This window comes from Falco punctatus (assembly GCF_963210335.1).
Source record: "Falco punctatus genome assembly, chromosome: 3".
NCBI classification, from domain to species: Eukaryota; Metazoa; Chordata; class Aves; order Falconiformes; family Falconidae; genus Falco; species Falco punctatus.
Window position 1 is genome coordinate 31,292,579 of NC_137582.1, and position 23,122 is coordinate 31,315,700.

The window sequence follows — 23,122 nt, forward strand, 5'->3', positions numbered from 1 at the left end:
TTAATACTTGTTTATCTCCACAAGATTGTGCTCCTGGATACCTTTGTGAATAATTCTTCACTGGTAGCTCCACTAGATAGCAGAAATGGTCTAATGACAAAAATGACACTTGCAATCATTTATATTAATTTTGAGCCTACTGTCCAAAAGTTAAATGGGAAGTTCAGATTTCACGCTGTAGAGTAGCATCTTCATACAAATGTATCACAACACACCTCCCACTAATGGTTCCCTGCATGCCTTTTCCCATAACGTTAATAATCTTACTAATCTCTAACAAAATACTACCACAGTCAATATACCCATGTACTATTCAGCTTCTCAAATACAAGATCCAGGGGTCATCTTACAACATTAAGAAAGCTCCAAAACTTATTTTCAGCCTATTACCATCGCATGCTGTCTATAACTGCAAAGTTTTAAATGTAGCTAAACAGTAAGGAGATGAATCCATGGCAGATGCCCACCCACGGTTTGCATCCAAGTTCCAGGTCAGTGCTCTCCATTAACTACCTGCCAAATAATCTGAGGAAGGAGCTCTCCACAGCTGCCAGCAATGCTAGCAAGGCAGTATTTGCTTTTATTTACTTCTGTTTCAGGGACTCTTTAGACACAGCATCTTTTGTGGTCAATGGCAACTGCCACGGTTTAGTTAAAGGCTAGTGCCACAGGAGGACATGCTTGTCTTGCTTTAAAGCAATATTAATGCCACAATAATTCATTTATTCACAGGTAGTAAAAAAACCAGTAACTCTTCTCAAACACAAGAATAGTCATAGCTTGTAGATGTTGGAAGCTTTGATATTCTTTGTCAGGTCTTCCATAGCCTTATTCAAATTGCCACAGAACTGTAGCTAGTTAACAGACCACTGCTTTATTTTGATTCAGCAGTTCCACCAAATATCCTCTTTGCTAAAATATCAGGGAATCCATATGGGTTTCCAGCTACTATTAAATGCACACATATATGTATAACATTTAAAAAAAATTTGCTCTTTATTGAACAAGATGCACCCCCCAGGCTACTTGTGACTGCATAGCTTTGTGGAAAGTGCCATTAACATTAATCCTTTTGGCCAGCCCGGCTGAAGCTACCAAAAAGTGAGATTTGCACATCTGAGATAAAACAGTACACACTACAACAGAATTTAAGCTATAGAATAGTTCAATTTTTTCTAGAATCCTTATGAAAACAGTCCCATTGCTTCCAAAACTCCTACGAGGAGAAAGGGAAGAGACCTTTTTGCAGCTTTGTTTACAGAGTTGGTTGTTGTTAGGGGGGACAAAAAGCCAATCCCCCAAACCAAATCATGATGCAGCTTTCTGAGATAAACTAGTTTAGTAAGGCTATACCTAGTTAGGTGCATCACTGTTAAAACACACACCAAAACCAAACATGAAGCTACCAGAAAATACCTAACAAGACAGACACCTTGGGCAACCTAGCCTTCCTTTTGAAGCAAGGTGATGGCCCTTGTCCTTGGAAGGTATTGCTATTAAACTGATGTTCCTCTGCCTTCCTGGCCCTTGCTGGGCAACTGCTCACAAGGACTTGCAGTAGTGGGCCATGAGAGCTTTGGCCGGGTGTCCCAGAGCACAGCTTTCCCACCGTTCTGGCCACTTGACCCTGCTGCTGAGCCTCAGCATACTTCCCTCTCAGCTTTGGTAGGACAGCATTTGGTGGGGCAGAAGTGCTTCCTCTTCAGTTCTCTTGCTTCTGCATCTTTTTTTTTTTTTTTTTTTAAACTACATCTACATGGTCCTTATCTGTTTTAAGGAAGTCGGGCATCTCTGTTTAAAACTCCAGCTATTCAGAGTAACCCTACTGTCTTTGCACTGAGCTGATACGAGCGCTTGCTAATTCCTAACTCCACCTTGGAGATAAAGGTAACAGTCAGCTTCAGCAACAGGATAGGCTAAGGGCACAGCCTGCTCTTAATTCCCTGATACAAGGCACATAGTCTGCCCCCAGCCACTTCCGCGTTCCCCAAGACTGAGGCGGTTGTCCCCCCTAGAGGAACAGCAGTGAGTGACTCAGAGCGGTCATGTCTCCAGATGGCAAATCAGTAGATGAAGAACACTCCTACTGAGAAGTGTCCAGGGAGGGATACAAAATAAATAGCTATTCCAGCCCATCTCCTCTTGTTAAACAAACCCCAGGAACACATACTTGCATGTTTTACGTGGGGCCAGAGAGGATTTCTACAGCCGTTCTTATATAGTTATATGCAACTACTAATGATGCAGTGCAAGACCTTAACTTTTAATATCAATTTAGTTCTAGAAATCAAACATGATATTAAGTCTTTCCCAATGCATACTTTTTTCTTATGAATTGATCCTTCTTCTTTGATCTAATCAACAGCTAGATTGAATTTTTTTTTCCCCAGCCAATATTTCTGAGATTGTGGCATTCTCCAAAGACTCTCAAAATAAAACACAATTAAATTTCAGAAATCAGTTTGGGATGCAGGAACAAGTTTTCACATGTTCTAAAGGTTGATGCTGGTATTCAAACAGTATTTATGAACCACAAGGGATCCCAAACATTCATCACTAAAATATTACATAGAAACATTGAGGTTCACAGTCTGTTTGATTTCCTAATATTTTTTTTATTATATGTTTGCCTAACAGATACCAATATCCAGAAGGAAGCTGTGGTTTATATTAGATTGGGCGTGTGTTGGGAGCAGTCAACATAGGTAACCAAGCAGGTTTTTAGATCTCTTCCAAGTATCCTGCAGGTCAGTCAAAAGCAGCATAAATATATCCAGCACTATTTGCACACGGGAACAGACACACACATAGACACCATCCACAGGTTTCAGTTCCCTCCCTGCAGATTTTCTATCCCTATTTTTCCTGTGACTTTGTTCTCTGTAGTCCTGAAAAAGTCTTCTTGTTTGTTAAGTATTAACTATTTCCTGGTCTGTGACAACAAATATCCTTTCATCAGGCTACTGATTGACAGCTTCTATTGATTTCAGGACTGTAAGACAGGTCCTGTATTGCAGGTTAGTCTTACTACATATCCCTCACCATACTACTCGGAGGAATACCAATAGGGAAAGCGATGGGAGAGAAAAAGGGAGGAGGTAGGGAAGAACAACTTGTCAGGCTCATCCACTAGTGTTTCAAGATTAAATTAGCCTCCCCTTTTGCTAGCTCTAGGAAGCCCTGCAGACCCTGAGGAGCATTGCCACACCCCAAAGTCAGATCTTCTGACTGAAGCTAGAAGGAGGAACAGCAAAAAGCAGGTGCACATCACCAAGCAGCCTTCAGAAAACCTCAGCGAAGTCTGACAGATCACCCCAACATACGATGAACAGCAAATGTATCTTTTTCCAGAGACCAATAGGGATTTTGAACGAGTGCTTGGGCTGGCACAGGGCATGGGTATAACGTGCATGTATGTGCAAGCTTGCAGCGTGATGCCTATAATGTTCATTGCTGGAAAGCAGCCCGAAAGCAGGCGGAAATGCAGCTTCAGTATAAAGCTTTTAAAAAAGTGGTTCATACAAAATTTGAGAGAGGAAAAACTAGTAAATTGTGGTATAATTACTCAACTTTTAATATGGTACTTTGTTCACTAAAACTAAGTAGACATGCTATTAGAAAAAGTATTTACATAACTAGAATAATTTTCTTTTTCCAAGACTGGAATGTTTATCCATATTTAAAGAAAGGCCACATAACTTGACAAATAGCAGAAGCACGAGCACTAAATCATCAGGTCACGTTAATCAGCTAGAAACGTTCAGATCCCCATGACTGCTGTTTAATCATGAACAAGTACCACAGACAGTGTTCTTAACAGGGAAGACTTTTTTAAAATAAAAACAAGTTACCAGCTCCAAGGAGCTTTATTCCAAGATCAACCCAACTCTGCCCCTGTAAACACCAAAAGCTGCTTTGGTAGGGATGCTGTCCCCACATCCAAGCAGCCTGCCTACTGCAATCAGCTTCCATCTGTATAAGTTAATGGTAGCATGACAACAACAAGCAATGGGAGCAGAGCCAGAAGTGCTTGCCGCCACAGAAGGCTGCAATGGTCTGCCCCGAGTAGTGTTCGTTGGGACTTTCAACGCACCCTTGTAGAAGGTTGCTGCTGAGAAGCATCGATCAACATACCTTTGTGCCCTGAATAACCCGAGATCGCCTGGCCATCACTGCAAATGTTTTAACAAAAGCCACCTGCGTGACTGACACACACGCCTTGAGGCACAACAGGGGGATCTTCTCTCTCACCAAACTGCATTGTAAGCAAGCAAAAGCGAAAACTATACTCAAACTGATCTCTGCAGCTAGCTCACGTGATGATGTAATATCAAGTAATCCCCCATACTAATCCAAATGCTTTACTAGATAGCAGAGGAAGAGTCAGAAGGTGACAGTAAGAGCTGCTAACTGAACATGAAATCATTCAGCATATTAAGTGAACAAAAGGAACCGGGATCTGTAAGCAGAAGCACCTCCAGCAGCATTCATGGCAGCATTTTGTAAGGTGGGTTGAGTAAATCTTGGACACTGTTACCAGCATCAGCATTTTTACAGGCTTATCAACTTTGAAGAAAGGTGTGGTTTCTTCTAAATTTAAATAATTTTACTATTCTGATACTCAGATATCAGTTGATCAGAGCATTAGCATTCTGCTGCTTCTCAGACACCATGGCAGTTCTACTAATTAAAACCTACAAATGAAGAGATAATGACAGCCTATGAAGGCATGCAACAATTAGTTTTCCCTGCTGCTGCACTCCTCCTTCAATGAAATACCGTAGTAGTTACAGGCATCCCTGCTGTTCTAATCCTTGGCAAGCTACCTTCACTCAGAGAAGTGAATCATTAAGTCTTCCCCCCAAAACAATCATTCTGGTGACAAGTTTGTGCCATTAACTAGAGAGCTGTGGTTATTTTGACAAATCCACGATGGAGATTGGCTTGCCGTGAGCACAGATAGGTAACGAAGAGTCTCAAATTCTGTCACTCGATGTAAACATGTGAACTCCATTTGCTGGACAGCAACTAAAAGCCACCAGTAGGCTTTTATGCTCAGTGAGCCCATTCACTGTAGATGTGATCTCATGCAATCCAAGCTGACATACTTATTATAAAAATAGAAAAGAAAGAGTACTACACTGTAAAAGCTGTAGTCCAGAGCATTGCTATGATGCTATGGGTACAACTAAGCTGATGAAGAGGTTTTGTTTCTGGCTGCTGCTGTTCTCCATCTGTGACAGATCTCCCAGGCTAAATACACATATGGTTGTTTCCTAACCCAGTTCTGTCAAGTGATGCTGGTTAGCCAGACACACGGATATGCAAATAAAGCTGCTGGCAGCAACTCTGAATGGTATCACTCCTAATCCAGCCCACTTGTTCCTATTTTTGCCAGTTTAAACTTGTTGTAACTTAATTCTGCTTCAATATGGATCTGAGCAACGATAGAGGTTAGATAAAGTACCTCACTTGTTCTGTGATGGATCAGATCCTCCATAATGACCGTCATTAAGAATAAGTAAGACTTTTTTCTAACCCTGGTCATTTTATTTTTACACACACTTTTTATGCATGCATAGTATATATGAATGCTATATGTATGTTGCATACATGTATTTTATATACAAAATACTTTCACGAGTTGATTAGTGTATAATGAGGAAAAAAACTTATCTAATCCATAGCAGGAAGAGGCAGAAGCAGACAGACAAGGACACTAACAAATTACCCTGTATTTCCTTGTGCAGCAAGTATCAGAATCATGCCTTTAACTACCACCTTTCAATCCAAATCACTCCAATGGAGAGAGCTATACATACACTGACACGACAGGGAGATAAGCCAAACTTAGCTACTATTAGATCAGCCCAGCTGAATACAGCTATAATTATACACGTTGTAAGAGACCCATGCCCACAAACAGTATCTATACCGCTCAAGACACAAACAAACAAGTTCACCTACCCATCTTGGTTCAATAGCACAAGAGTTTACCATAGGACACAGAACCCAAAAACACTCTTCCAGTTATTTTGAGTTCAAGGACTTCCTGAGCCAGATGTGGTTTCTGTGTATTCACTAATTCACAATGAATTTCCTGCCCTTGAATTTACCCAGTTTGTTTGAAACCACATCAGTTTTCAGCTTGCATACCATTTTCTGGCTACATGTCCCACCGGCATAGTACCCACCGAGTAAGAAGCTCTTCTTTTGACTTAACTATTTAAAATATTGTTGAAAAAAGAACAATGTTGAAGGGTGTTTCTACAATTAATGGATTTTAACACAAACTGTAGAGGTTTTAAAGGCACTGCTTTCAAGCGATCAAAATGGCAGTAGAACTGAATATGTACAACAGGATCTAATTTTGTTTTAAAACTACATATCCCATAGTAGTAACTTACAAGTTTGTGTATAGTGAAAGCTTCTACAGAAGATGTTAACAGTTGCCAAGTAGTGCAGTTATTCATTACTTTCAATGTACATACATACAGCAACTAGCACACCTATTTATCTAGGATTAGATAAGGAAAGAAATTCCTCCCTCCCATGAATCCTATTGTTAGTTTTTTCAAAAGCCTGCAACTACCCAGAGACGGAGACCACTGATTTGCTGTCAGAACATGTTGCCAGATATAATTACAAGCTGAACAGATATACCAAAGACCAACAGATCCCGAATAACTCGTTCTCCCTCCTTTTCATTAGGAGCTCACTAAAGCTATTTTAATAGTTTAGAAGGCATCTATTTCTTTACACCATTGGATTTCATCACCAAAGCTGTAAGAGCATTAGGAAGAGTCTGAGAATTTCAGGGATTTCTGATAGATACTAAAGACTAAAGCAATGCCTCCCTCCCCCCCACCATCTATGTTGATTACTGTGCAGAGAATGGAATTGGCTATTATAAAGCAACTTGACCTTGCAAAACACAAGTGGTAGAAGCTTTTGGCAGCAAGTCAAAGAAACTTTCCTTATTTCCATAAGTATTCACTAGTTAGATTTATGAACCATTGTCTGATCATTAGCCACCGGCTTTGTATTGCTTTTCCATGTACATACATTTAAATGCACCACTTAGTACAGAGGATACCCCATTCTTTCCTGCTGCACATACTTAACATTCTTCTGAATTAGATTTCAGAACCAGAGAACTCCATTTAAAAGAGTTCCGATTGCTATGTGAAAGGGACCCAATTACTTATTGCATTTTTTACAAAGGACGGGAAACTTGCCTGAAAAGCAATAAAGCTTTTTTTTTTTTTTCCAAAAAACCCAACCCCAAAATATCAGCTGCAAAGGATTGCTACTTTACTGGAGTACATACAGTTTGACTGTAGATCAAACATTTACTCTGGATAAAAACCCCTGTATCTAAACACCAGATCTCACAACACTGAAAGACAACAAATCAACTCCAGAAACTTTACTTCAAGGTTTTTGAAAAGGGAGTTACTTGTAATTGGCACAGAAGCCACACAGGAACGGTTTCTTAAGAAGAGTATACAATCATCAGACATAAAAGGGATATTCTGAGACTTGGGATGGATCATTCTGTAACCAACATATATACCCACTGCCCAAGCAGCCAGTGATGGGACTCATGTGGGATCCCATTCAGTGAGGTATTTCTGTAGGGCCTGACTCAGCCTGCAGTGGCCAGTCTATCATCACTTTAAGTAGTACAACATGGCAAAGGCTCCACAAAATATTACTGTTAATGTGTTCTCATGACATATAGAACCGTTAGTGAAAAACTTGTTTTATATTGCCAGTGCAAGTTTGGAATTTTATTTTTCTTGATCTTACATTAGAGAGGCTGAGTTTGGTAACATCACAACCATAAGACAGACATTGAAGGCAATATAGCAATTAACTCATGAGTGAAGAAAACACTTTAATAAAAAAGTCACAACAGGCAGCTCACAGACATACTGGTTTAATGTAAAGTAATAGGAAAATCTGTGTTATCTTACTGGTACTAGAGAGTCCATATTGCTCAACAATGTCATAAGTAGCTATTTGGACCCTTCTTGAGATAAAATGCATTCTGATCAGAATCTGATAGAAGACTTTAGCTCTTTAGCAGGTTTCCTGACAGACCAGGAATGGCTTATGGCTTAAAGGGAACATGGCTCTTTCCAAGGCCTCATGACTGTAGAGGGCAAATAGTATCAAGAGGTTTTGTTCTGTAGAAGACAGCTAATATATCCAGAAGAGCCCAAAGCCCTTTATGAGAAGTGTTTATGAGGTCAGGAAGAACACATGCCTCTATGCTTTACATATGCATTCAATACATATATGCTTCAATGCAATACTTTTTATAAATAAGTAAACAGTTTTCACCATAAAGGCCAAAAGTTACTTTATTACAAAAACAAAGAGGCAGAACTTCAGAAGTTATTATGGTAGATCCCAATCCACCCATTCTAAAGAGGGGACAGGGCTTCTTTATGGACATGGGAAGGAGAGCTGCACATACCCACTGAAGGCACAGCAATGGAAACTAACAAGTTTAAGACTAACGTTGGGTGGGAAGAAAAAAAAAAAAAACAACCAACCAAAAAAAAATAACCCACTGTAATTGTGTGACTTATGTTTAAGAAAAAAAAATAAAAAAAATCAATGACTACCTGAAATACTCTGAAGCTTGGGAAATCCCTAGATATCCTGAAACTGTTTCCCTGAACAAGATACTGAACAAGCTGTTCTTGGTAGCACAAGCCTTTAGCACAGCAGTCAATGTTCTTTTGCATTTGCTGAAAAAAAAAAAAAAAAACCAAACAAAAACCAAACAAAAAAAAAAAGAGAGACTTCTTTGTTCCTGCTTGGTTTCTCCTCTGCTTTACCTGGGGTAGTATGCTGTGTAGTTCATGAAGAGCTGAGTCCCAGCAGGGTAGTACGCTGTGGAGGGCTGAAGCGTTCGTGGGTTCAGGAGCATGGATGGCTGATACAGAGCAGCTTCTGTTGGCACAACCGCAGCAGGAGCCGGAAAAGAGTAGGAAGGGGGTGAAAGGCCTAAAGGGAACAAGTGGAAAATAGATTAGGACCTTTTCAATTCAGACATATATGTGGTCTTCATTAGCTGAAAAACTTTGCAATATGTAAAATGCCTTCACAAGCTACTCATTCGCTTGTTCATCACAGAAAATAAATCTGAGCCACCAATATGAGCTTGTTGTGCCCATACCACCCAGTCAAAAGCAAAGTCAGCTCTCACAAAAAGCTACCTTTTGCTCTGGGAATAGGGTTTCTTTCTGAAAAGGGGGCCAGTTTTTCTCGACTAGGCTCAGATTTTAAAAAAAAGTCTCCAATCAAGAAGTGTGAGACTCCTCCACTGTAAAGGGGGAAACTTCTGTGCTAAAGGTCTGCCTAACATTCCCCAGAGGTGAGGACAGCTTTTCATCCTGACACTCCCTATCCCCCAAACAGTTCTGTCTTCAATTAATCAACAGCAGAGTGAGAAGTGTCATACTTTTGCAACTTCAAGTGTTAACACCAAGTTTTATTAAAAAAAAACCCAAACCACCAGAAGTGTACTTTGTGGTGTTTCAACAAGATGTGAGCAGTGATAATTCATCCCCCTCTGCCACTTTTTTCCTTCTCTTCCTCTTCCCCTCCCCAGTGCCATAAAAATGAATATATAAAAGCTTTAGATAACTCTAAATAGCAAAAATAGAGCCTTAAAGTGACAGTCAGCATCTCACTACGTTGTGGGATGGAGCAGTGACACAGAGCCGAAAGGGCTTATCTGAGGAATACATCACTAGCACTCGTAGTTGGAGGTGGGAACACTGCCACCTAAGGGTTCCGAAAGCTTGGCACTCTGCCCAAGAATCTCTCCCAGAAGTTATCAGGAGAAGCTTCCAACCCCTGTTTGGAACAGCTGTCACACATAGGACCACATGCTGCAAATCCCAGCTCAGAAGGATACTTGCATTGAAAAAACAAACAAACACCCCCCCACACACGCTAGTCACCTGGAAAACTTATCTCCTAAGAATTAGCTGAAGGTCTACTCACACTCAAAAGGAACCATACCCAAGAAGTTTGCTTGCCACATTGGCAGCTCGGACTAAGATTTAGAGCACACTTCTTTAAACAAGCCAACAATACATTTGCATAGAGGGACAGAGAAAAAGCTCCCACTTGACTACCTTGCCATTCATGATCTTGGAAGCAAAGTATTATTTTTCCCATAGGCTCAGATTTATATGGCACATATGTTCAGTAAGGTAGCCCTTAAGCTGTTAAAGCATTTCCCCAAAACATTTGTCTAGAAGTCTATGTTCATCTTAGTAGCTCTGAGAAGCGTAATTTTACATGAAATACAGTTGCTGCAAGTCTCCGAGGCCAAAGCTATGGGTATTTTATTCCCACACAGGCAGCCTCAATTCTGTGCAAACAACAAGAAAATAAAGAAAAGAGTTCAGTCAGTAGTGGTCCAATAGGCAGAACACTTGTGGTCGAGTCCCAGAGGTCACAGCATTGCTGATGGTTTCATAAATTAAGTTCTGGAAGTGAAAGGGGAAGGGCTTTTACTTGACATGTTCACCATGATGAAAAGTGCAAATACCAATCAGTTTAAATGGGAAACAGTTCTGTAAGGTCTAGGCCGGGCTTACAAATTACTTTTTCAGAGTCATGGCTCACTCTGGCCATGTTAAGTTTCAGGGAGGGGAGGGCAATTTGCCACTGGAATTTTAAAGTAGTTCTTCAGTGATTGTAATTCACGCCCAAAAGGGAAAAATAATGATTGCAAGCTGCTGATGATTTAAGATTAAAAGACATTATTTTAATACCCCCATCCAACACTCCTTCCTTTTCCAAGAAGGAGAGTCAACAAAGCAGCTCCAACACCTACCCTCACATAGCGTAGAGTATTGGCAAGACTCATGCAAAACTTACATGGTAACTTACATGGTGGTGGGGACAAGCCATTTCGATTTAAAGTGCCCCCCATTAATACAAAGTTCATCTCCTCAGCAGAACATTGAAAGACTTCAACATATCTGTCCTTCATAGTCTTCTTATGACACTTCTGTGCAGCCAGAAAAGCTCGGTCTGCAGATTTCATCTGAATAAAAGCATCTCCTGACGGACGTCCCTACAAACAAGGCAGACAAAACCAAATGTTTCTGGATCTCCCATGAAGTAGCAATACAGTAATAGTTTGTGCTGTTAAAAATGGTCAAATATATTCATCTCCAGAGTCAAGTACAATCAGTCAACCCAAGCACCCATCATCAGCATGTTTAAGCTGTCCTCCCCAAAGTTCTTCCCACTTGTGCTAACTTCATTGTGTTTATTTACCTGTTTCACTTAAGCTACATTGTAACTCAAGCCATGTTACTTCTATATTTTAAAAAAACAAACAACAGGGGACACCTACAGGAAAGACTACAGTTCAGGGACACTTAGGTGCTTTGAAACCTGCTCTTACAAATCTAGTCAGAATGCAGAATTGAAAGATCTAATCCATATTTATTATTTGTGATCTTTAAAATTCAAGGATAAATACAGTTGAAGTGCCAAATGTTAAATGACTGTTTAAAATATTATTTTAAGGCAAATATGGGCTGGGATATTTTAGAAGGGTACCAGCCAAAGGCTTGGTGTGAGCTTGTGGTGAAAAAAATTACATCTTTATATAGAGCTGTAGATGAGCAGGATACGCAACTGTGAGGAGTCATTTTAGCCACATGCAGCTGCTGCCTTGAAGTAGCCAGAATTACAGGTAGAGATCTGAAGCCAGCTCTAACTTAAGTTCTGGGCCAGTTCTTCCAGTTTTGGAGGGAAGAACAACTTTATCACAATCCTTTACACAGTTGTTCATGATTAGAGGGTTGAAAACAGGAATGGTGGGAGCATGTAGAAAGATAGAAATCTAGTAGTTCAGGTAAAGGGGGGGGGGCAGGGAATATCTGACAGCTTTGGGCAGGGGTGGCGGACAACCCTCAAGATTATATACACTTCCAGTTTCTTCCTCCAGGTTCTTTTGTTACTGCTGGCAAGGGCTGATACTGCTGTAAGCTATTCCTTCTGCTCAGACATCTGCATCTTTTCTTAGCCTCTCCCAGCCCTGAACATCCCTCTCAGTTTTTCAGCCTCGGCTAGGTCAGCTCCTCACAGACACAGGCATCTTTTTAGATAGAGAGGTACTGGAAGAACTACCCTTCCTCCTCCCTTTCCACGCCCCTGAAACGCAGAAGCCCTACTCCAGGAGAAGGAAGTATTTTGTAGTTTCATCTCAGGCTTAGCGTCAACCAAAACAATTAGAAGACCCATTTTTATACCACAATTATCAGTGTCATCAGTGCAACCAGTCAGGGCATCTCTACAGAGTTGCAGGAGCTGTTGTCTTCTCCCCTTAAAGTCACAATACTATGCAGATAAAGAAGATCACAACAATGCACCATCCTTTGTCTGAAAAGTTTTGGTAGAAACTGCTTCCAGAAAACAATGGCAAAGATGTGACTGTTTATACATATCAATGAGCTGTTAATCTTGGTGCTTAGCTGTAACTGTTTAAAGAAGGAACCATACAGCTGAGGAAAGCTTCAGCTGCTGACTTATGCCATAGGAAATCCTGTCTCTAGAAGGCCATAGTCACATTTGTCCTCAAATATATCTGAGGCACATTGTTCAGCAAGGCAGGGGCAAACCACTCCTTTGAGAGCTAATATTGCCCACACTTCTGTTTTGAAGATGCTCCTCACCATACAAGAGGAATTATGCATGCTGTTGAGCAAGATTCTTCAGTTCAAGCCTCTCAGTGCAGGAGGATCACAGCTGCTACTTTGGCAGCACCAACTGCTCCAAGACTGTGGCTTCGCTTTAGGCACATGGGTCTCAGTAACAGAAACCACTCTGAGCCAAATGCAGCAGCTGGCATAGCAGGGTTCAAATAAGCCAACATATCTATTGCCAGCACACTTTTAGAGGAGAGCTGGAGGCCAATTAGTGCCATTAGTGTGAATCCCAAAGGTGCTTACTTCTCTAGGGATATCAGAGGGTTGTGTTCACATATACAGGCAGTTTGCACAGAGTGGCTAGAAAAATGGTGCCTACCAACCTGGTGATTTAGTACCATGTGAACTCCATGGGTCCGAATATCTGTAGAAAACTCCCCCAAGAACTCCAGGATGTCCTCTATAGTAGCAGCATAGGGAAGACCACGCAAACGTATACAGTCTCTGACGTTAGTGGGAGGCACAAATTGCTGAGGTAATACTGGAAGAATTGGAGGTGTTGGGAGAGGAATGAGAGGTGTGGAAGAGTACCGGTTCAGCACCTGTGCAAAACAGAAAAACAGAGGTTACAGAAAGCCTCCTTACTCATTCTTCAACTCAGAGGAACCGAACATAAACACCAATGCCATCTATTTTCACTCTGGGCAGTATTTTAGGAAACAAGTGAGCTAGATTCTGGGCTTAAACCACAACAGCACTACTTAGAATTCAGATATTTTGAAGTAAATACTTGTATCTTTTTCTTGAAAAACGTCACTTTATTTTGGAGTATTTGAACTGTTATGCAACTCCCAGATGACATCTTCTTAGAAGATGAAACCTGTATTTCTACAGTATTTTTATTGGGAAAATATCCCAAAGCATTCTATCATCTACAGAGTCATGGTGACACTTCTACCCAAAGCATCTCCTCTGCAAAGCTTTAGGAGAGTCTGGGAACTAGAAGCATATTTCACTACCAAACAGCCCTTACTTGAGATGCAGTAGTCCATCAAGTAACACAGGTGGTGTTACTGAGTCAGTCTCAGCAACAGTCACACTTTCAGATTTGTTACTAATTTTAACAGTAAAAACCCTGCCTGATCAAGAGTTCACTGAATATTCAATCACCACCCTTTAACTTTCTCTGAGCAAGATTAAGATTCATTTACATTTATACAGCTATCTGAAGGTTTTGCTAAACAAAGAGAAATATGAAAGCACTTGAGAAAAATACAGTGACAGGAGCAAGTGTTGCAGCTATGCCTTCTCATCATCAGTGTCACCCTTCAAACAAGGCACCGAAATCTCTACACATTTGGGTGAACGGAGCAGCACCATTACTTGGTTACAAAGACATTACTATTGGTTGGCTATAATTTGCATCATAGATGAGACCTTTCAGAATCATGTTTAGAAGTCAGTGACCTCAGCTGAAGCTCTACAAATCTTTGGAGATGTACATAAACCATCCTCTCTGCTCTGTTTCCTTTCCTTGACAGTGTGACTGCAATTAATGGTCCATCAAGCCATGTTAATGCAAGAAGAGGTACTCTTCAGGCTGTTTCCCAAAGTCCTGCCGCACTCTGCTAGGTAGCCAGTGCTGGCAGAGGATCGCCGAGACCTGCCCTTAGAAGCAATTCATAAGACCCTTCAAATACACTGCTCTGAAGATGACTGCTACATCAAAAGGCTCTGCTTTTCTGCAGTGACTAAGGATAAGTCTTTCAAAAGATCAAGATTTGTTGCCAAGGCTTCTCCTAAAGACCATCATGTACTTCGGCATATTCAGCATCTGTAGCATAAAGCACTGGACCCACATAAACTTTCTACTATAGCTCTTGCTCGCAAGGCTACCGAAAGCCAAAACCCTAAAGGTTTGATTATATGTGATCGAGAACATCCATATACCATAAGATCTTACACTGAGAGGGAGCAAAGCCTCATGGAAATCCAGACAGTAGTCTTGCGAGCAAGAGTCAAGAGTGAGAAGAGAAGCTTTCAAGTCACGGCCAAGCAGTATTTGCTTCCACTACCGTATGCCAGTGTAGGACTCTGGATTACAAAGAGCCAATGTTTGTAAGGTTTACACTCACCTGCTGAACTTCTGCTGCAGTGCTCCTAAAGAGTTCAATGTACCTCTTCCCTAGCAAGTCCTTATGCTTTTTCAGTGCATTTTGTGCATATTCTTCACAAGCAAACAAGACAAAGGCATCCCCTGTTGGCCTGCTGTCAGGGTATGTGACAAATAGGATTCCCTCCTTTCCTCCTGTTACAGGGCAGTGCTGACCAAAGAATGTCAGCACTTCTTCTGTCGTTACGTTGAAAGGAAGACCTCGCATCCTGACAATCACTTGGTTCTCCTTCGACAAGAACTGTGCAACCTCGTTGGAAGTGCCTGTAACAAAAAGAAATACAGAAGCACTTAAGTCTGGGCAGCCACATAAAAATCACAAGCAAGCCCGGTATAGCTACCTCCTCCCCAGACAGTTTTTGAGCATGTAGAACAGTATTTGCCTCTAAAGTCAGGAAAGACGACCCTCTTTGATAAACTAGAAATACTGTACAGGACACTTCCCATTAAAGTCTAATAATCTTAATTCATTTGGGAGAGATTCATCCTTATTCAAGGAGAAAATACACAGTACTTACAATGTTCAAGACCAAGGAAAGCAGTCTGTGCATCCCTTGCACGAACAGTACCTGGCCTACTGTGCACCTCGCATTTCTAACTTATGAATAACTTTGGCATGCTCTGAAGCCTTAATATACAGTAACTGAGCACTCAGACCATTGTGCTGGGAAAGTTGGAAGGGCGTGTTGAAATCTGCTGAAGAATTTCACCCTGTCCTGATAAATCTGTTCAAGTCTGCAAATTCTACTTTCAGAAACTCTAGAAGATCACTGATGCTCATGTTATAACACTACCATCAAAGCTAGCTGCTAACCAACTTCACATCTTAATATGGTCCCTTCACTTAGAGCTAGATCGTTCTGCAAAGAGGTTTGGTTGTGCCAGACACCCACCGCTTTTTCCCCAGTGTCAGTGTACATGTCTTTTCTTTGAATGGTATAACTGTTACTAAGCCTATCAATTAGCTATTTATTTGACAGCTTAATCGCCTCTGCCACTCTAAAAGATCAACCTCAGACACAGAGTTAGCCATTTGCAATCCCCAAAACAAGTAGCTGTCAGGAACCAACAGGGACCTTAAGGTAGTATTGTAGACACATATCAGCTTATTGGATCTTAACTCAAATTCTGTATGCTTACAGTCATAAAGGGGAAGAAAAGAGACCACAGGAGAGTTTGTAGAGCAAGTTTTGCAGCCTTTCAATTCAAGGCTGCAAATACTTCAATATTACCTTTAAATAACCATTCCCCCTTTAGTCTGAGGCAAAAATTTGATTTGAAGAAAATCAGTTCCATAAATCCCTTGTTATTTACACTGTAATATCTGTTTGGGTTTATGTGCAAGTCTCCACAGCAACAGCAGTCATGTTGTTTTGAAAAACTACTCTGGTTTTGTTTTTCAGCCATCAATAACATTTAGGTCCCTTCAGTTAAGGCTACGACCTAACAAATTAAGTTCATATGCAAGATCACCTCTCCTGATCAAATCCTTATTTCATAGGCTGCTTGAAATTAGCAAGGAAGGAAAAGATAAATCAGAGAGCCTTGGACTGCTGCTAGCAAAGGACATCATAATTAACACACCAGGCAACTACTTGTTCCAAGAAAGAAAATGAAAGGCCGCATCCAACAGCAGCCATTTAGTTACAGATGCTGATGGAACAAACCCTTCCTTCTCACCCCCTAAAAATTACCTCCTGCGATTTTAAGGAAGTCTTCACCTGTTGCCTTGTATACCTAAGGAAAGAAAAGAGAACACGTGATTGGCACGCTATTTGCACTCGTGTTGAGAAAAGGATTTCAAAGCCAGTGTCACGCACCTCAATGTATCGATTCCCCATGTGGTGCTTGTGCCTTTGTAGTGCTAGATCTCTATGCTCTTCACTTACAAACCTCACAAGAGCCTCCCCATTTCTCCTACCCTGGGCATTGAGGCAGAGCGCAGCACCTCCCCTGCAAGATTTAAATCAAATGAGAGATAAAAATCCAGGACTGATGCAGACGAAGCATTACAAACATAGAGGTAAATTCTTAGCTACTAACTTGGCTATGTTTAGGCCTTTGAAGAATCTCGCTATGTCCTGGTCAGATGACTGCCATGGCAATCCTCTTGCTCGGATAACAGCATTGTCATCCACAAGCTCCATCTTGCTGCTGCAGGCACAGAAAGAAGTAATGCAGAGACATCTGCCTGCGGCACCTGCCACACACCACCCTCCCTGCTTGACACCTGTGCTGTCCCTGCTCCACGTCTGCTGGATGGCACTGCCAGGGCAGTGAGGGCTAAGTGCCACCACTATCAAAAGCCACTGCACATGTCTCTCCTCAGGGAATGTCTGTTCTGTTAAGCTGTCCCTTTCCCAGCGTTCCTCTCCCGCTTCACCACTGTTTGCTACTTCAGCTCTCATCTCTTCAATCACATTCCCTCAATTTACTCCCTGCTCCTTACATACCAAGAGTTTGTCCTTTTCCACTGTCTGAACAGGGTTACTGACATAAAATTACACAGTTGCTATTCTAATCTTAGCTAGGTGGAAATGGAAGCAGAGCAGTTAGATGTGACTGAGGTTAGTGCTTATTATCTCTACCGTGACGGTGTGTAAGAGCCAGTCAGAAGCCAAGACCAAATCTGTTCAGGTTACACTCGGCACACAGAGGACTCCTGCCCGAAGAGTTGAGCCTTAACATTGCTTGTTCAGGCCATCACTGTGCTACTAGAGACTAATATAGCTACAGGCTACATTGCCTGCTTAGCATGGGAATATCTCAGCCACAGAAAGCCAGGTTTAATTGGTCATTACCACAGACTTTTTTGTTCTCTTCCTTGTTAAGAGTGCCATGTACAGCAAAACTCACAGCCACCCAAGGCTGCCTTTCTGGCTATTGCCAGGACAGGTTTTTGCACAGAAGAGACTAGACGATTGATTCGGCAGATGAATTGTTGCTCAGCAGCAGAGAGTTTCCTCTTGTTATAGGAGGGTCATGTTTCTCGCTGGAGGGTCATTTTAATCTCTCAGCTGGCCTTTTTGTAGGTGTCTGTCCCAAACTGTTCCCCCTCACCTCCTAATTCTGTACTTCCCACTATTATGAATAAGCTGGGAATCTTCCACCTCATCCCAGGATTGTGTTAGTGAAAGGGATAAAGCTTAGAACAATGCTAAAACATAACCCCTGAGCTAATCTCACTGGACACTTTCTGCCAATATTGTTGCATTCTTTTCTTGCTTCTTTTGGCTCAGAAGTGCTGGCATCATGTACCATTATGACAGTTCCTTAATCTAAAAGGGGGAAGTATGTATTCAAGCAAGATCAGTTTAACACCAGTCTCTTGTGATACTGCAGAGGGAGTATCCAGCAAACCACTGAGAAAAATCTGTGTTTGTACATAGAAAAGCATGATAGCGTTTTTTTTTTTTTTAAAAAAAAACAACCAAACCCAAACAATGAAACAGTCAAGAGTAAGTAAAGCTTATGTATAAAACATTTTGGAAGAAGACAATCATAGCTTAAGCAATTTACTGGTAGCACAGTATCTCTATGGAAAGGTTTCTTCCCTATTAAAAAAAAATAATCATTATGTGTATTTAGTAACCGAAGCAAATTGCAGGAAGAGCGTAAGAGTTAGTACCAATAGGGTTAGTTCTGCAAAAATAAGCACTTATTAGCAGAACCCAGAACTACCAGCAGCTAACAAGCAATACTGAAGACTAGCAAGAAAACTAGCTTGTATCTGATCACAGATTATCTGTTCCCTTTCCCACTTAAAGCATCTAATTGATTCCCACAACTGTGGCAAGGTAAGTAAAAAGGAATGGTAACAGCTATTTGTAAATTAGGAATACAGAGAAGTGCAGCTTATTTTGTATCTTTAAAAAAAGGTGGGGGTAGGGGCAGCATGCAGCAAGAGTGAGAAGACACTTACCAAGGCCCACTTTCAAATTTGTAGTTTACTCTTTCTGGATCTGAAAATCGGTGATCTAGGAAATACAGCACAAGTTATTTTCTTCTTCCTCAACATACAGGACAGATAGCAAAAACAAGCAAGCAGAGAAAACTCATTCATCACAATCACTTACTGTATGGTTCAGATATTAGTGTTAAAATAATATTTCCCATATCTTCCACCTGAGAGGCTCCATAGGGAAACGTTGGACTGTTCTTGCCAAGATTTAAATCTTCATGCTGCAGTTAAGTCAATCATCACCAAACAGATTTCTAATGGGCTTCCTGCTAGAGCAACAAGCTTTCATGTTATCCTTGATGGTAAATCACTTCTCAGAGGAATATTTAATCCCTTTTCCTGCTGGGATACATTAGCTGTTCTGCCTTGGACTCTTACTACTGCCACCTGCGGGAATGTGAGGTCACTCCAGAAAGCATATGGGGACTTGAGACCCCATAATAAGGGCATATATATTTAATATACTCATTAATTATATATATTTGACACACAGATACACTTTTGCATGTAGAAGAGACTTGGGCCCTGTCCTCTTTAATTAGCATCTTCTTTAACCTCTAGGGGAAGATCTGGGAAAGGAGAAGCAAACCATCAACTAAGAAGCTACAGAAACAGGAGGATACACCACATGCTTTCTGAACAAGTAAATCCTAAAAATCTTTGACAAAATTCACTAATGGCACCTCATCTAAACCTTGCCTATTGGAAGTTACAACCTGAGTTTTGTGCTGTTACACAGCAGCATTTTGAGAATCTGCTAGGAGTGCACCGCTGGAGATAACCAATAGACAAAAGAGTCCCGCAACCCGTATCTTCTTTGATCTGAAGTATTTTGGAAGATTATAGCAAGAATAAGCTCTTCTGCCAATAAACAGCAGGAAGCATTCTGTCCTGGAAAGACAGGCTGTAGAATGACCAGATTAAAACCCCCACATTCACAAAGGGAGTCTGATTTAAGTCACACATACTAGCTTTTCTCAGACAACTTAATCAGAGTTTACTATGGTATCTCTCCCACTTCCTGCCATATTTGCCCCTCTCTAACACCAGGCTACAGGACTGTAAGATTACTTGCAACTTTATGCTTAATTTATAAAGCAAGTTTTCAAAAAGGTCTTTCCCATTCACATCTCCTTTTAGGGGTGTAGGGTAAAAAACACCAAGAACAGAACAAGAAGAGAAATAGCAGTCTGGGAATAGGACTTGCTTTTTTAACTTCTCTTACCACTTCACGTCAAGACTTTAGAGCAAAAGTGAAAGTTTCTTAAACAAGACCTATCCTGGCATGGCAGTAAAGTAATGCAAGATATTCAAAACAGTCAAATGCATCAATTATTTGCCCACATCCCCAAAAAGCTACATTAGACACATTTCACTCAAAAGAGTCTGTATTTTGGTGCTCAAAAGTTGCTTCTCAGTCCGAGATAGCAAGGGTCCTCTTAGAAGAGAGGAGCTTTTTCCACTTAGAGCTGATGCCTACAGGAAGGGCAGGGAACAGAAGAACAGCTTCTATTAGAAACAGACACCACACACCAACTCTGTTGTATCATCCCATCATTGGGGAGGCAGCACAAGTTTCATTATGAAAAAGTCTCCCCTATTATTTGTCAGATGACTGCAAGTCATTCCTACAAAACAGATTTTGTCCAATTGTTTTTGGAGTTAACTGTTATCTTGTTGTGAGAAGAAAAATAATGTCAACTCAATGAACTCCTCTTCCACAGCAAGGAAAGGAAAGCTGTTGTGCCAAGTCAATACCCTTTGAAGCCAATTTGATTTTGAGACTGTTGGTTTTAAGTGTGCACAGGTTAAGTTTAAGAAACAGAAAACTTAGATCAGTGATCCCTCCCCTTCAACTGTTTACTAAATGTAGTTTGCTAGCTATTGCCATTACTTTCCCTCCTGATACCTTTTTTGGTGCGAAGTATTGAGAACATTATATGGTTTTCTTAAACAACGAACTAAAAATCCTGAACAAACCACATGAAAAAAAAACCCAAAGCACAGTTTAAAAGACTATCAGTGTTTATGACAACAAGAAACTTATTCATTGCAGCAAGTCTTCCTAAACTGTACACTTAAGCTCATCTTCTCCTCTGCCTCCTGGGGAAGGAGGGGGAACTGAAAAGAAAAATATTCCCCAGACCCCCTTGCAGAGTGGGTGCCTAATCAGCACCACACATGTTTTGGGGCACCATGTGTATCACAGCAGAGGAGTGCTTCTCCTTTTACTGACACCCTTCCCCTTGCAGCAACTGTGCTATGCTTGGGCAATCTCTGCTGCCCATCCAGGGAACCAGAAGCTGCTGAAGACACAGGTATTGGAACCTTGGTCTTGCCTGACTATTTCTTAAATTAATATTTTGGAAGTGTTATCTTTCCCCTGTTAAAGTCAAGAGAAGATGCACAGGAGTTTCAATAGCTATTATGGCAGGGGACATGCATATACATGCACTTGGCTGTTAGACTGTGCTGTCAAAACTGACGAGACATTTCAATATTTCCTTTTTGCAGAGCCAGAGATCCCTACAAACAATCAGTTGCTAGAAAGGGGACTGCAGCAGTGTGAAGAGGCTGGGAATTTGAAGCAAGGCTGTCACACAAGGAAAACAAAGAACTCCCCCACCTCACATTCATTTCCTTCAGAAAACATTTTCCCTGGGAATATTGATCAACAGGAGATAGAGTTCCTAAAAATGCCCTAGTGCCAACAGAAGTTGGTACCAGGTGTTCAGACACAGGGAGTCAGTTGTGCCAAGTAACTCCAGATTAATATAAACACAGTGGGAGGGGAGGAAGAGAGTCATCAGCATAAGCAGGAATGAGAAACCGCTCACACCTTCACCACTGATTAGCTAGAAGCAAGGCTTTTAGGCAAGACTGAAGAAGAAAACTGCTAGTTTTCTGCACATGTAGGGAGTTGTTAATAACGTTAAGTGAAAACCTGAATTCTAATGAACGAGACTGACTACATACAGTGGAATCCTATGAACAGAGGCACTAGAAAGCTGCACTCTTGGGAAAAAGCTGTTAATGGAATAGTCTATAAAAGCCACCCCTCGTTCTGTGAAGGGAGAGGAGACCACATGTGTTTGTGTACAGTGATATTTAAAATGTTGCCTCTCCTGGGCAATTGGAAAGAGTTGACTGCAGTGAATAAATTCAAGTTCACATTTGAAGAAGTGTTAGAAAACAGACCTGTCTGTTTAAAGCTACTATATGCAATAGCATGGACACACACACTCTAAATGAAGCAACAGCAAAGGATACTCTCAAGTAACAAGGCAGGCTGGGAAACAAGAAACTTTAAATCTTGCTGCACAGCTGCAGAAAGACCTCCCGCAAGTTAGTAAAGGGAGCAGGGGAAGGAGGCATATTCTACATCAGGGTTGCCTATATAATATGGAAGGAATTTCTAAATCATTTCCTCAGATTCATCACCACAGCTCCACCCACTGCCAGTGTCCTCTCTTCTTCCCTCCCACTGTCTCTTAAATTTCTCAGTCTCAACTCTGTTCTTAACTATGGCAAAAGAAATACTGAACAACTAACTTGGCTCCAAGGTAATGTAACATGAACTAGTGTTGTAATTGTGTTCTGCACTGATCCTCTTCTCTCTTTGTTCTGTTTTTAAGCCTCTTCAGGCAGAAGATTGCATCTTTTTAAACATTACTTCGCATAAAGATAACCTGCTATCACCCAGTTCCTGGGTACTATCACAGGAAATACAAACAGCAGTACACAAGATTCTCAAGTAATACCCAATAACATGCTTTTTATTGCCAGAGCTAAGTACTATTGATTTAAGTGCTCCACATCATTGTTTAAGACACCCAAGTGGAAAAAAAAAATACACCCCAAAAAAACCCCTCCAACCAAATCAAGTTTTAGTATTGCAGATCCTTATTATATCCAGCACAATAAGCAGACTGTTCTGGAGAAAGCACATGTTTCTACCAACAACCAGATATCCCAGTAAGGTACTACCCTCACAAACCCAGTTCAGAAGTCAGTGGAGCAAACCATTCTCTGGAGGAAGCAAGAGCTATTTGCCATTTAATGGCTTCTGCACACCCAATCTTGAGGCAAAGGATGAGTCCTCTGCAGACTGAATATGAATAGTCATGCAAGCTTTGTTCACTCCACCCTCAAGGCACTCACAGTGGTAAAAACTGGCTCAGCAAGCTTTGCAAATCAAGAAGTGCAGCAAGTATGGGAGGTACAGAGGGTGCAAGAACAGCCCTGTTCCTTTTGTATCCTTACACGTTAAAAAAAATTTCAACAGACCCGAGT

General features: G+C 41.1%; 1 protein-coding gene across 3 annotated transcripts in view; it reads right to left on the reverse strand.

The window, feature by feature from the left end:
* ESRP1 (epithelial splicing regulatory protein 1) overlaps window positions 1–23,122 on the reverse strand; it is a 55,742-nt gene that overhangs the window by 25,160 nt on the left and 7,460 nt on the right. For 2 of the 3 annotated variants that reach the window (XM_080379557.1, XM_080379556.1), the window contains exons 5-13: window positions 18,945–19,043; window positions 18,791–18,845; window positions 16,912–17,022; window positions 16,689–16,821; window positions 16,563–16,605; window positions 14,831–15,132; window positions 13,079–13,297; window positions 10,912–11,110; window positions 8,853–9,021 (exon numbers count right to left, since the gene is read on the reverse strand). In XM_080379557.1, coding sequence (XP_080235683.1) covers window positions 8,853–9,021; window positions 10,912–11,110; window positions 13,079–13,297; window positions 14,831–15,132; window positions 16,563–16,605; window positions 16,689–16,821; window positions 16,912–17,022; window positions 18,791–18,845; window positions 18,945–19,043 — 1,330 coding nt within the window. The remainder of the gene's footprint in view (window positions 1–8,852; window positions 9,022–10,911; window positions 11,111–13,078; window positions 13,298–14,830; window positions 15,133–16,562; window positions 16,606–16,688; window positions 16,822–16,911; window positions 17,023–18,790; window positions 18,846–18,944; window positions 19,044–23,122) is intronic. The other variant, XM_080379558.1, reaches the window with a different exon arrangement.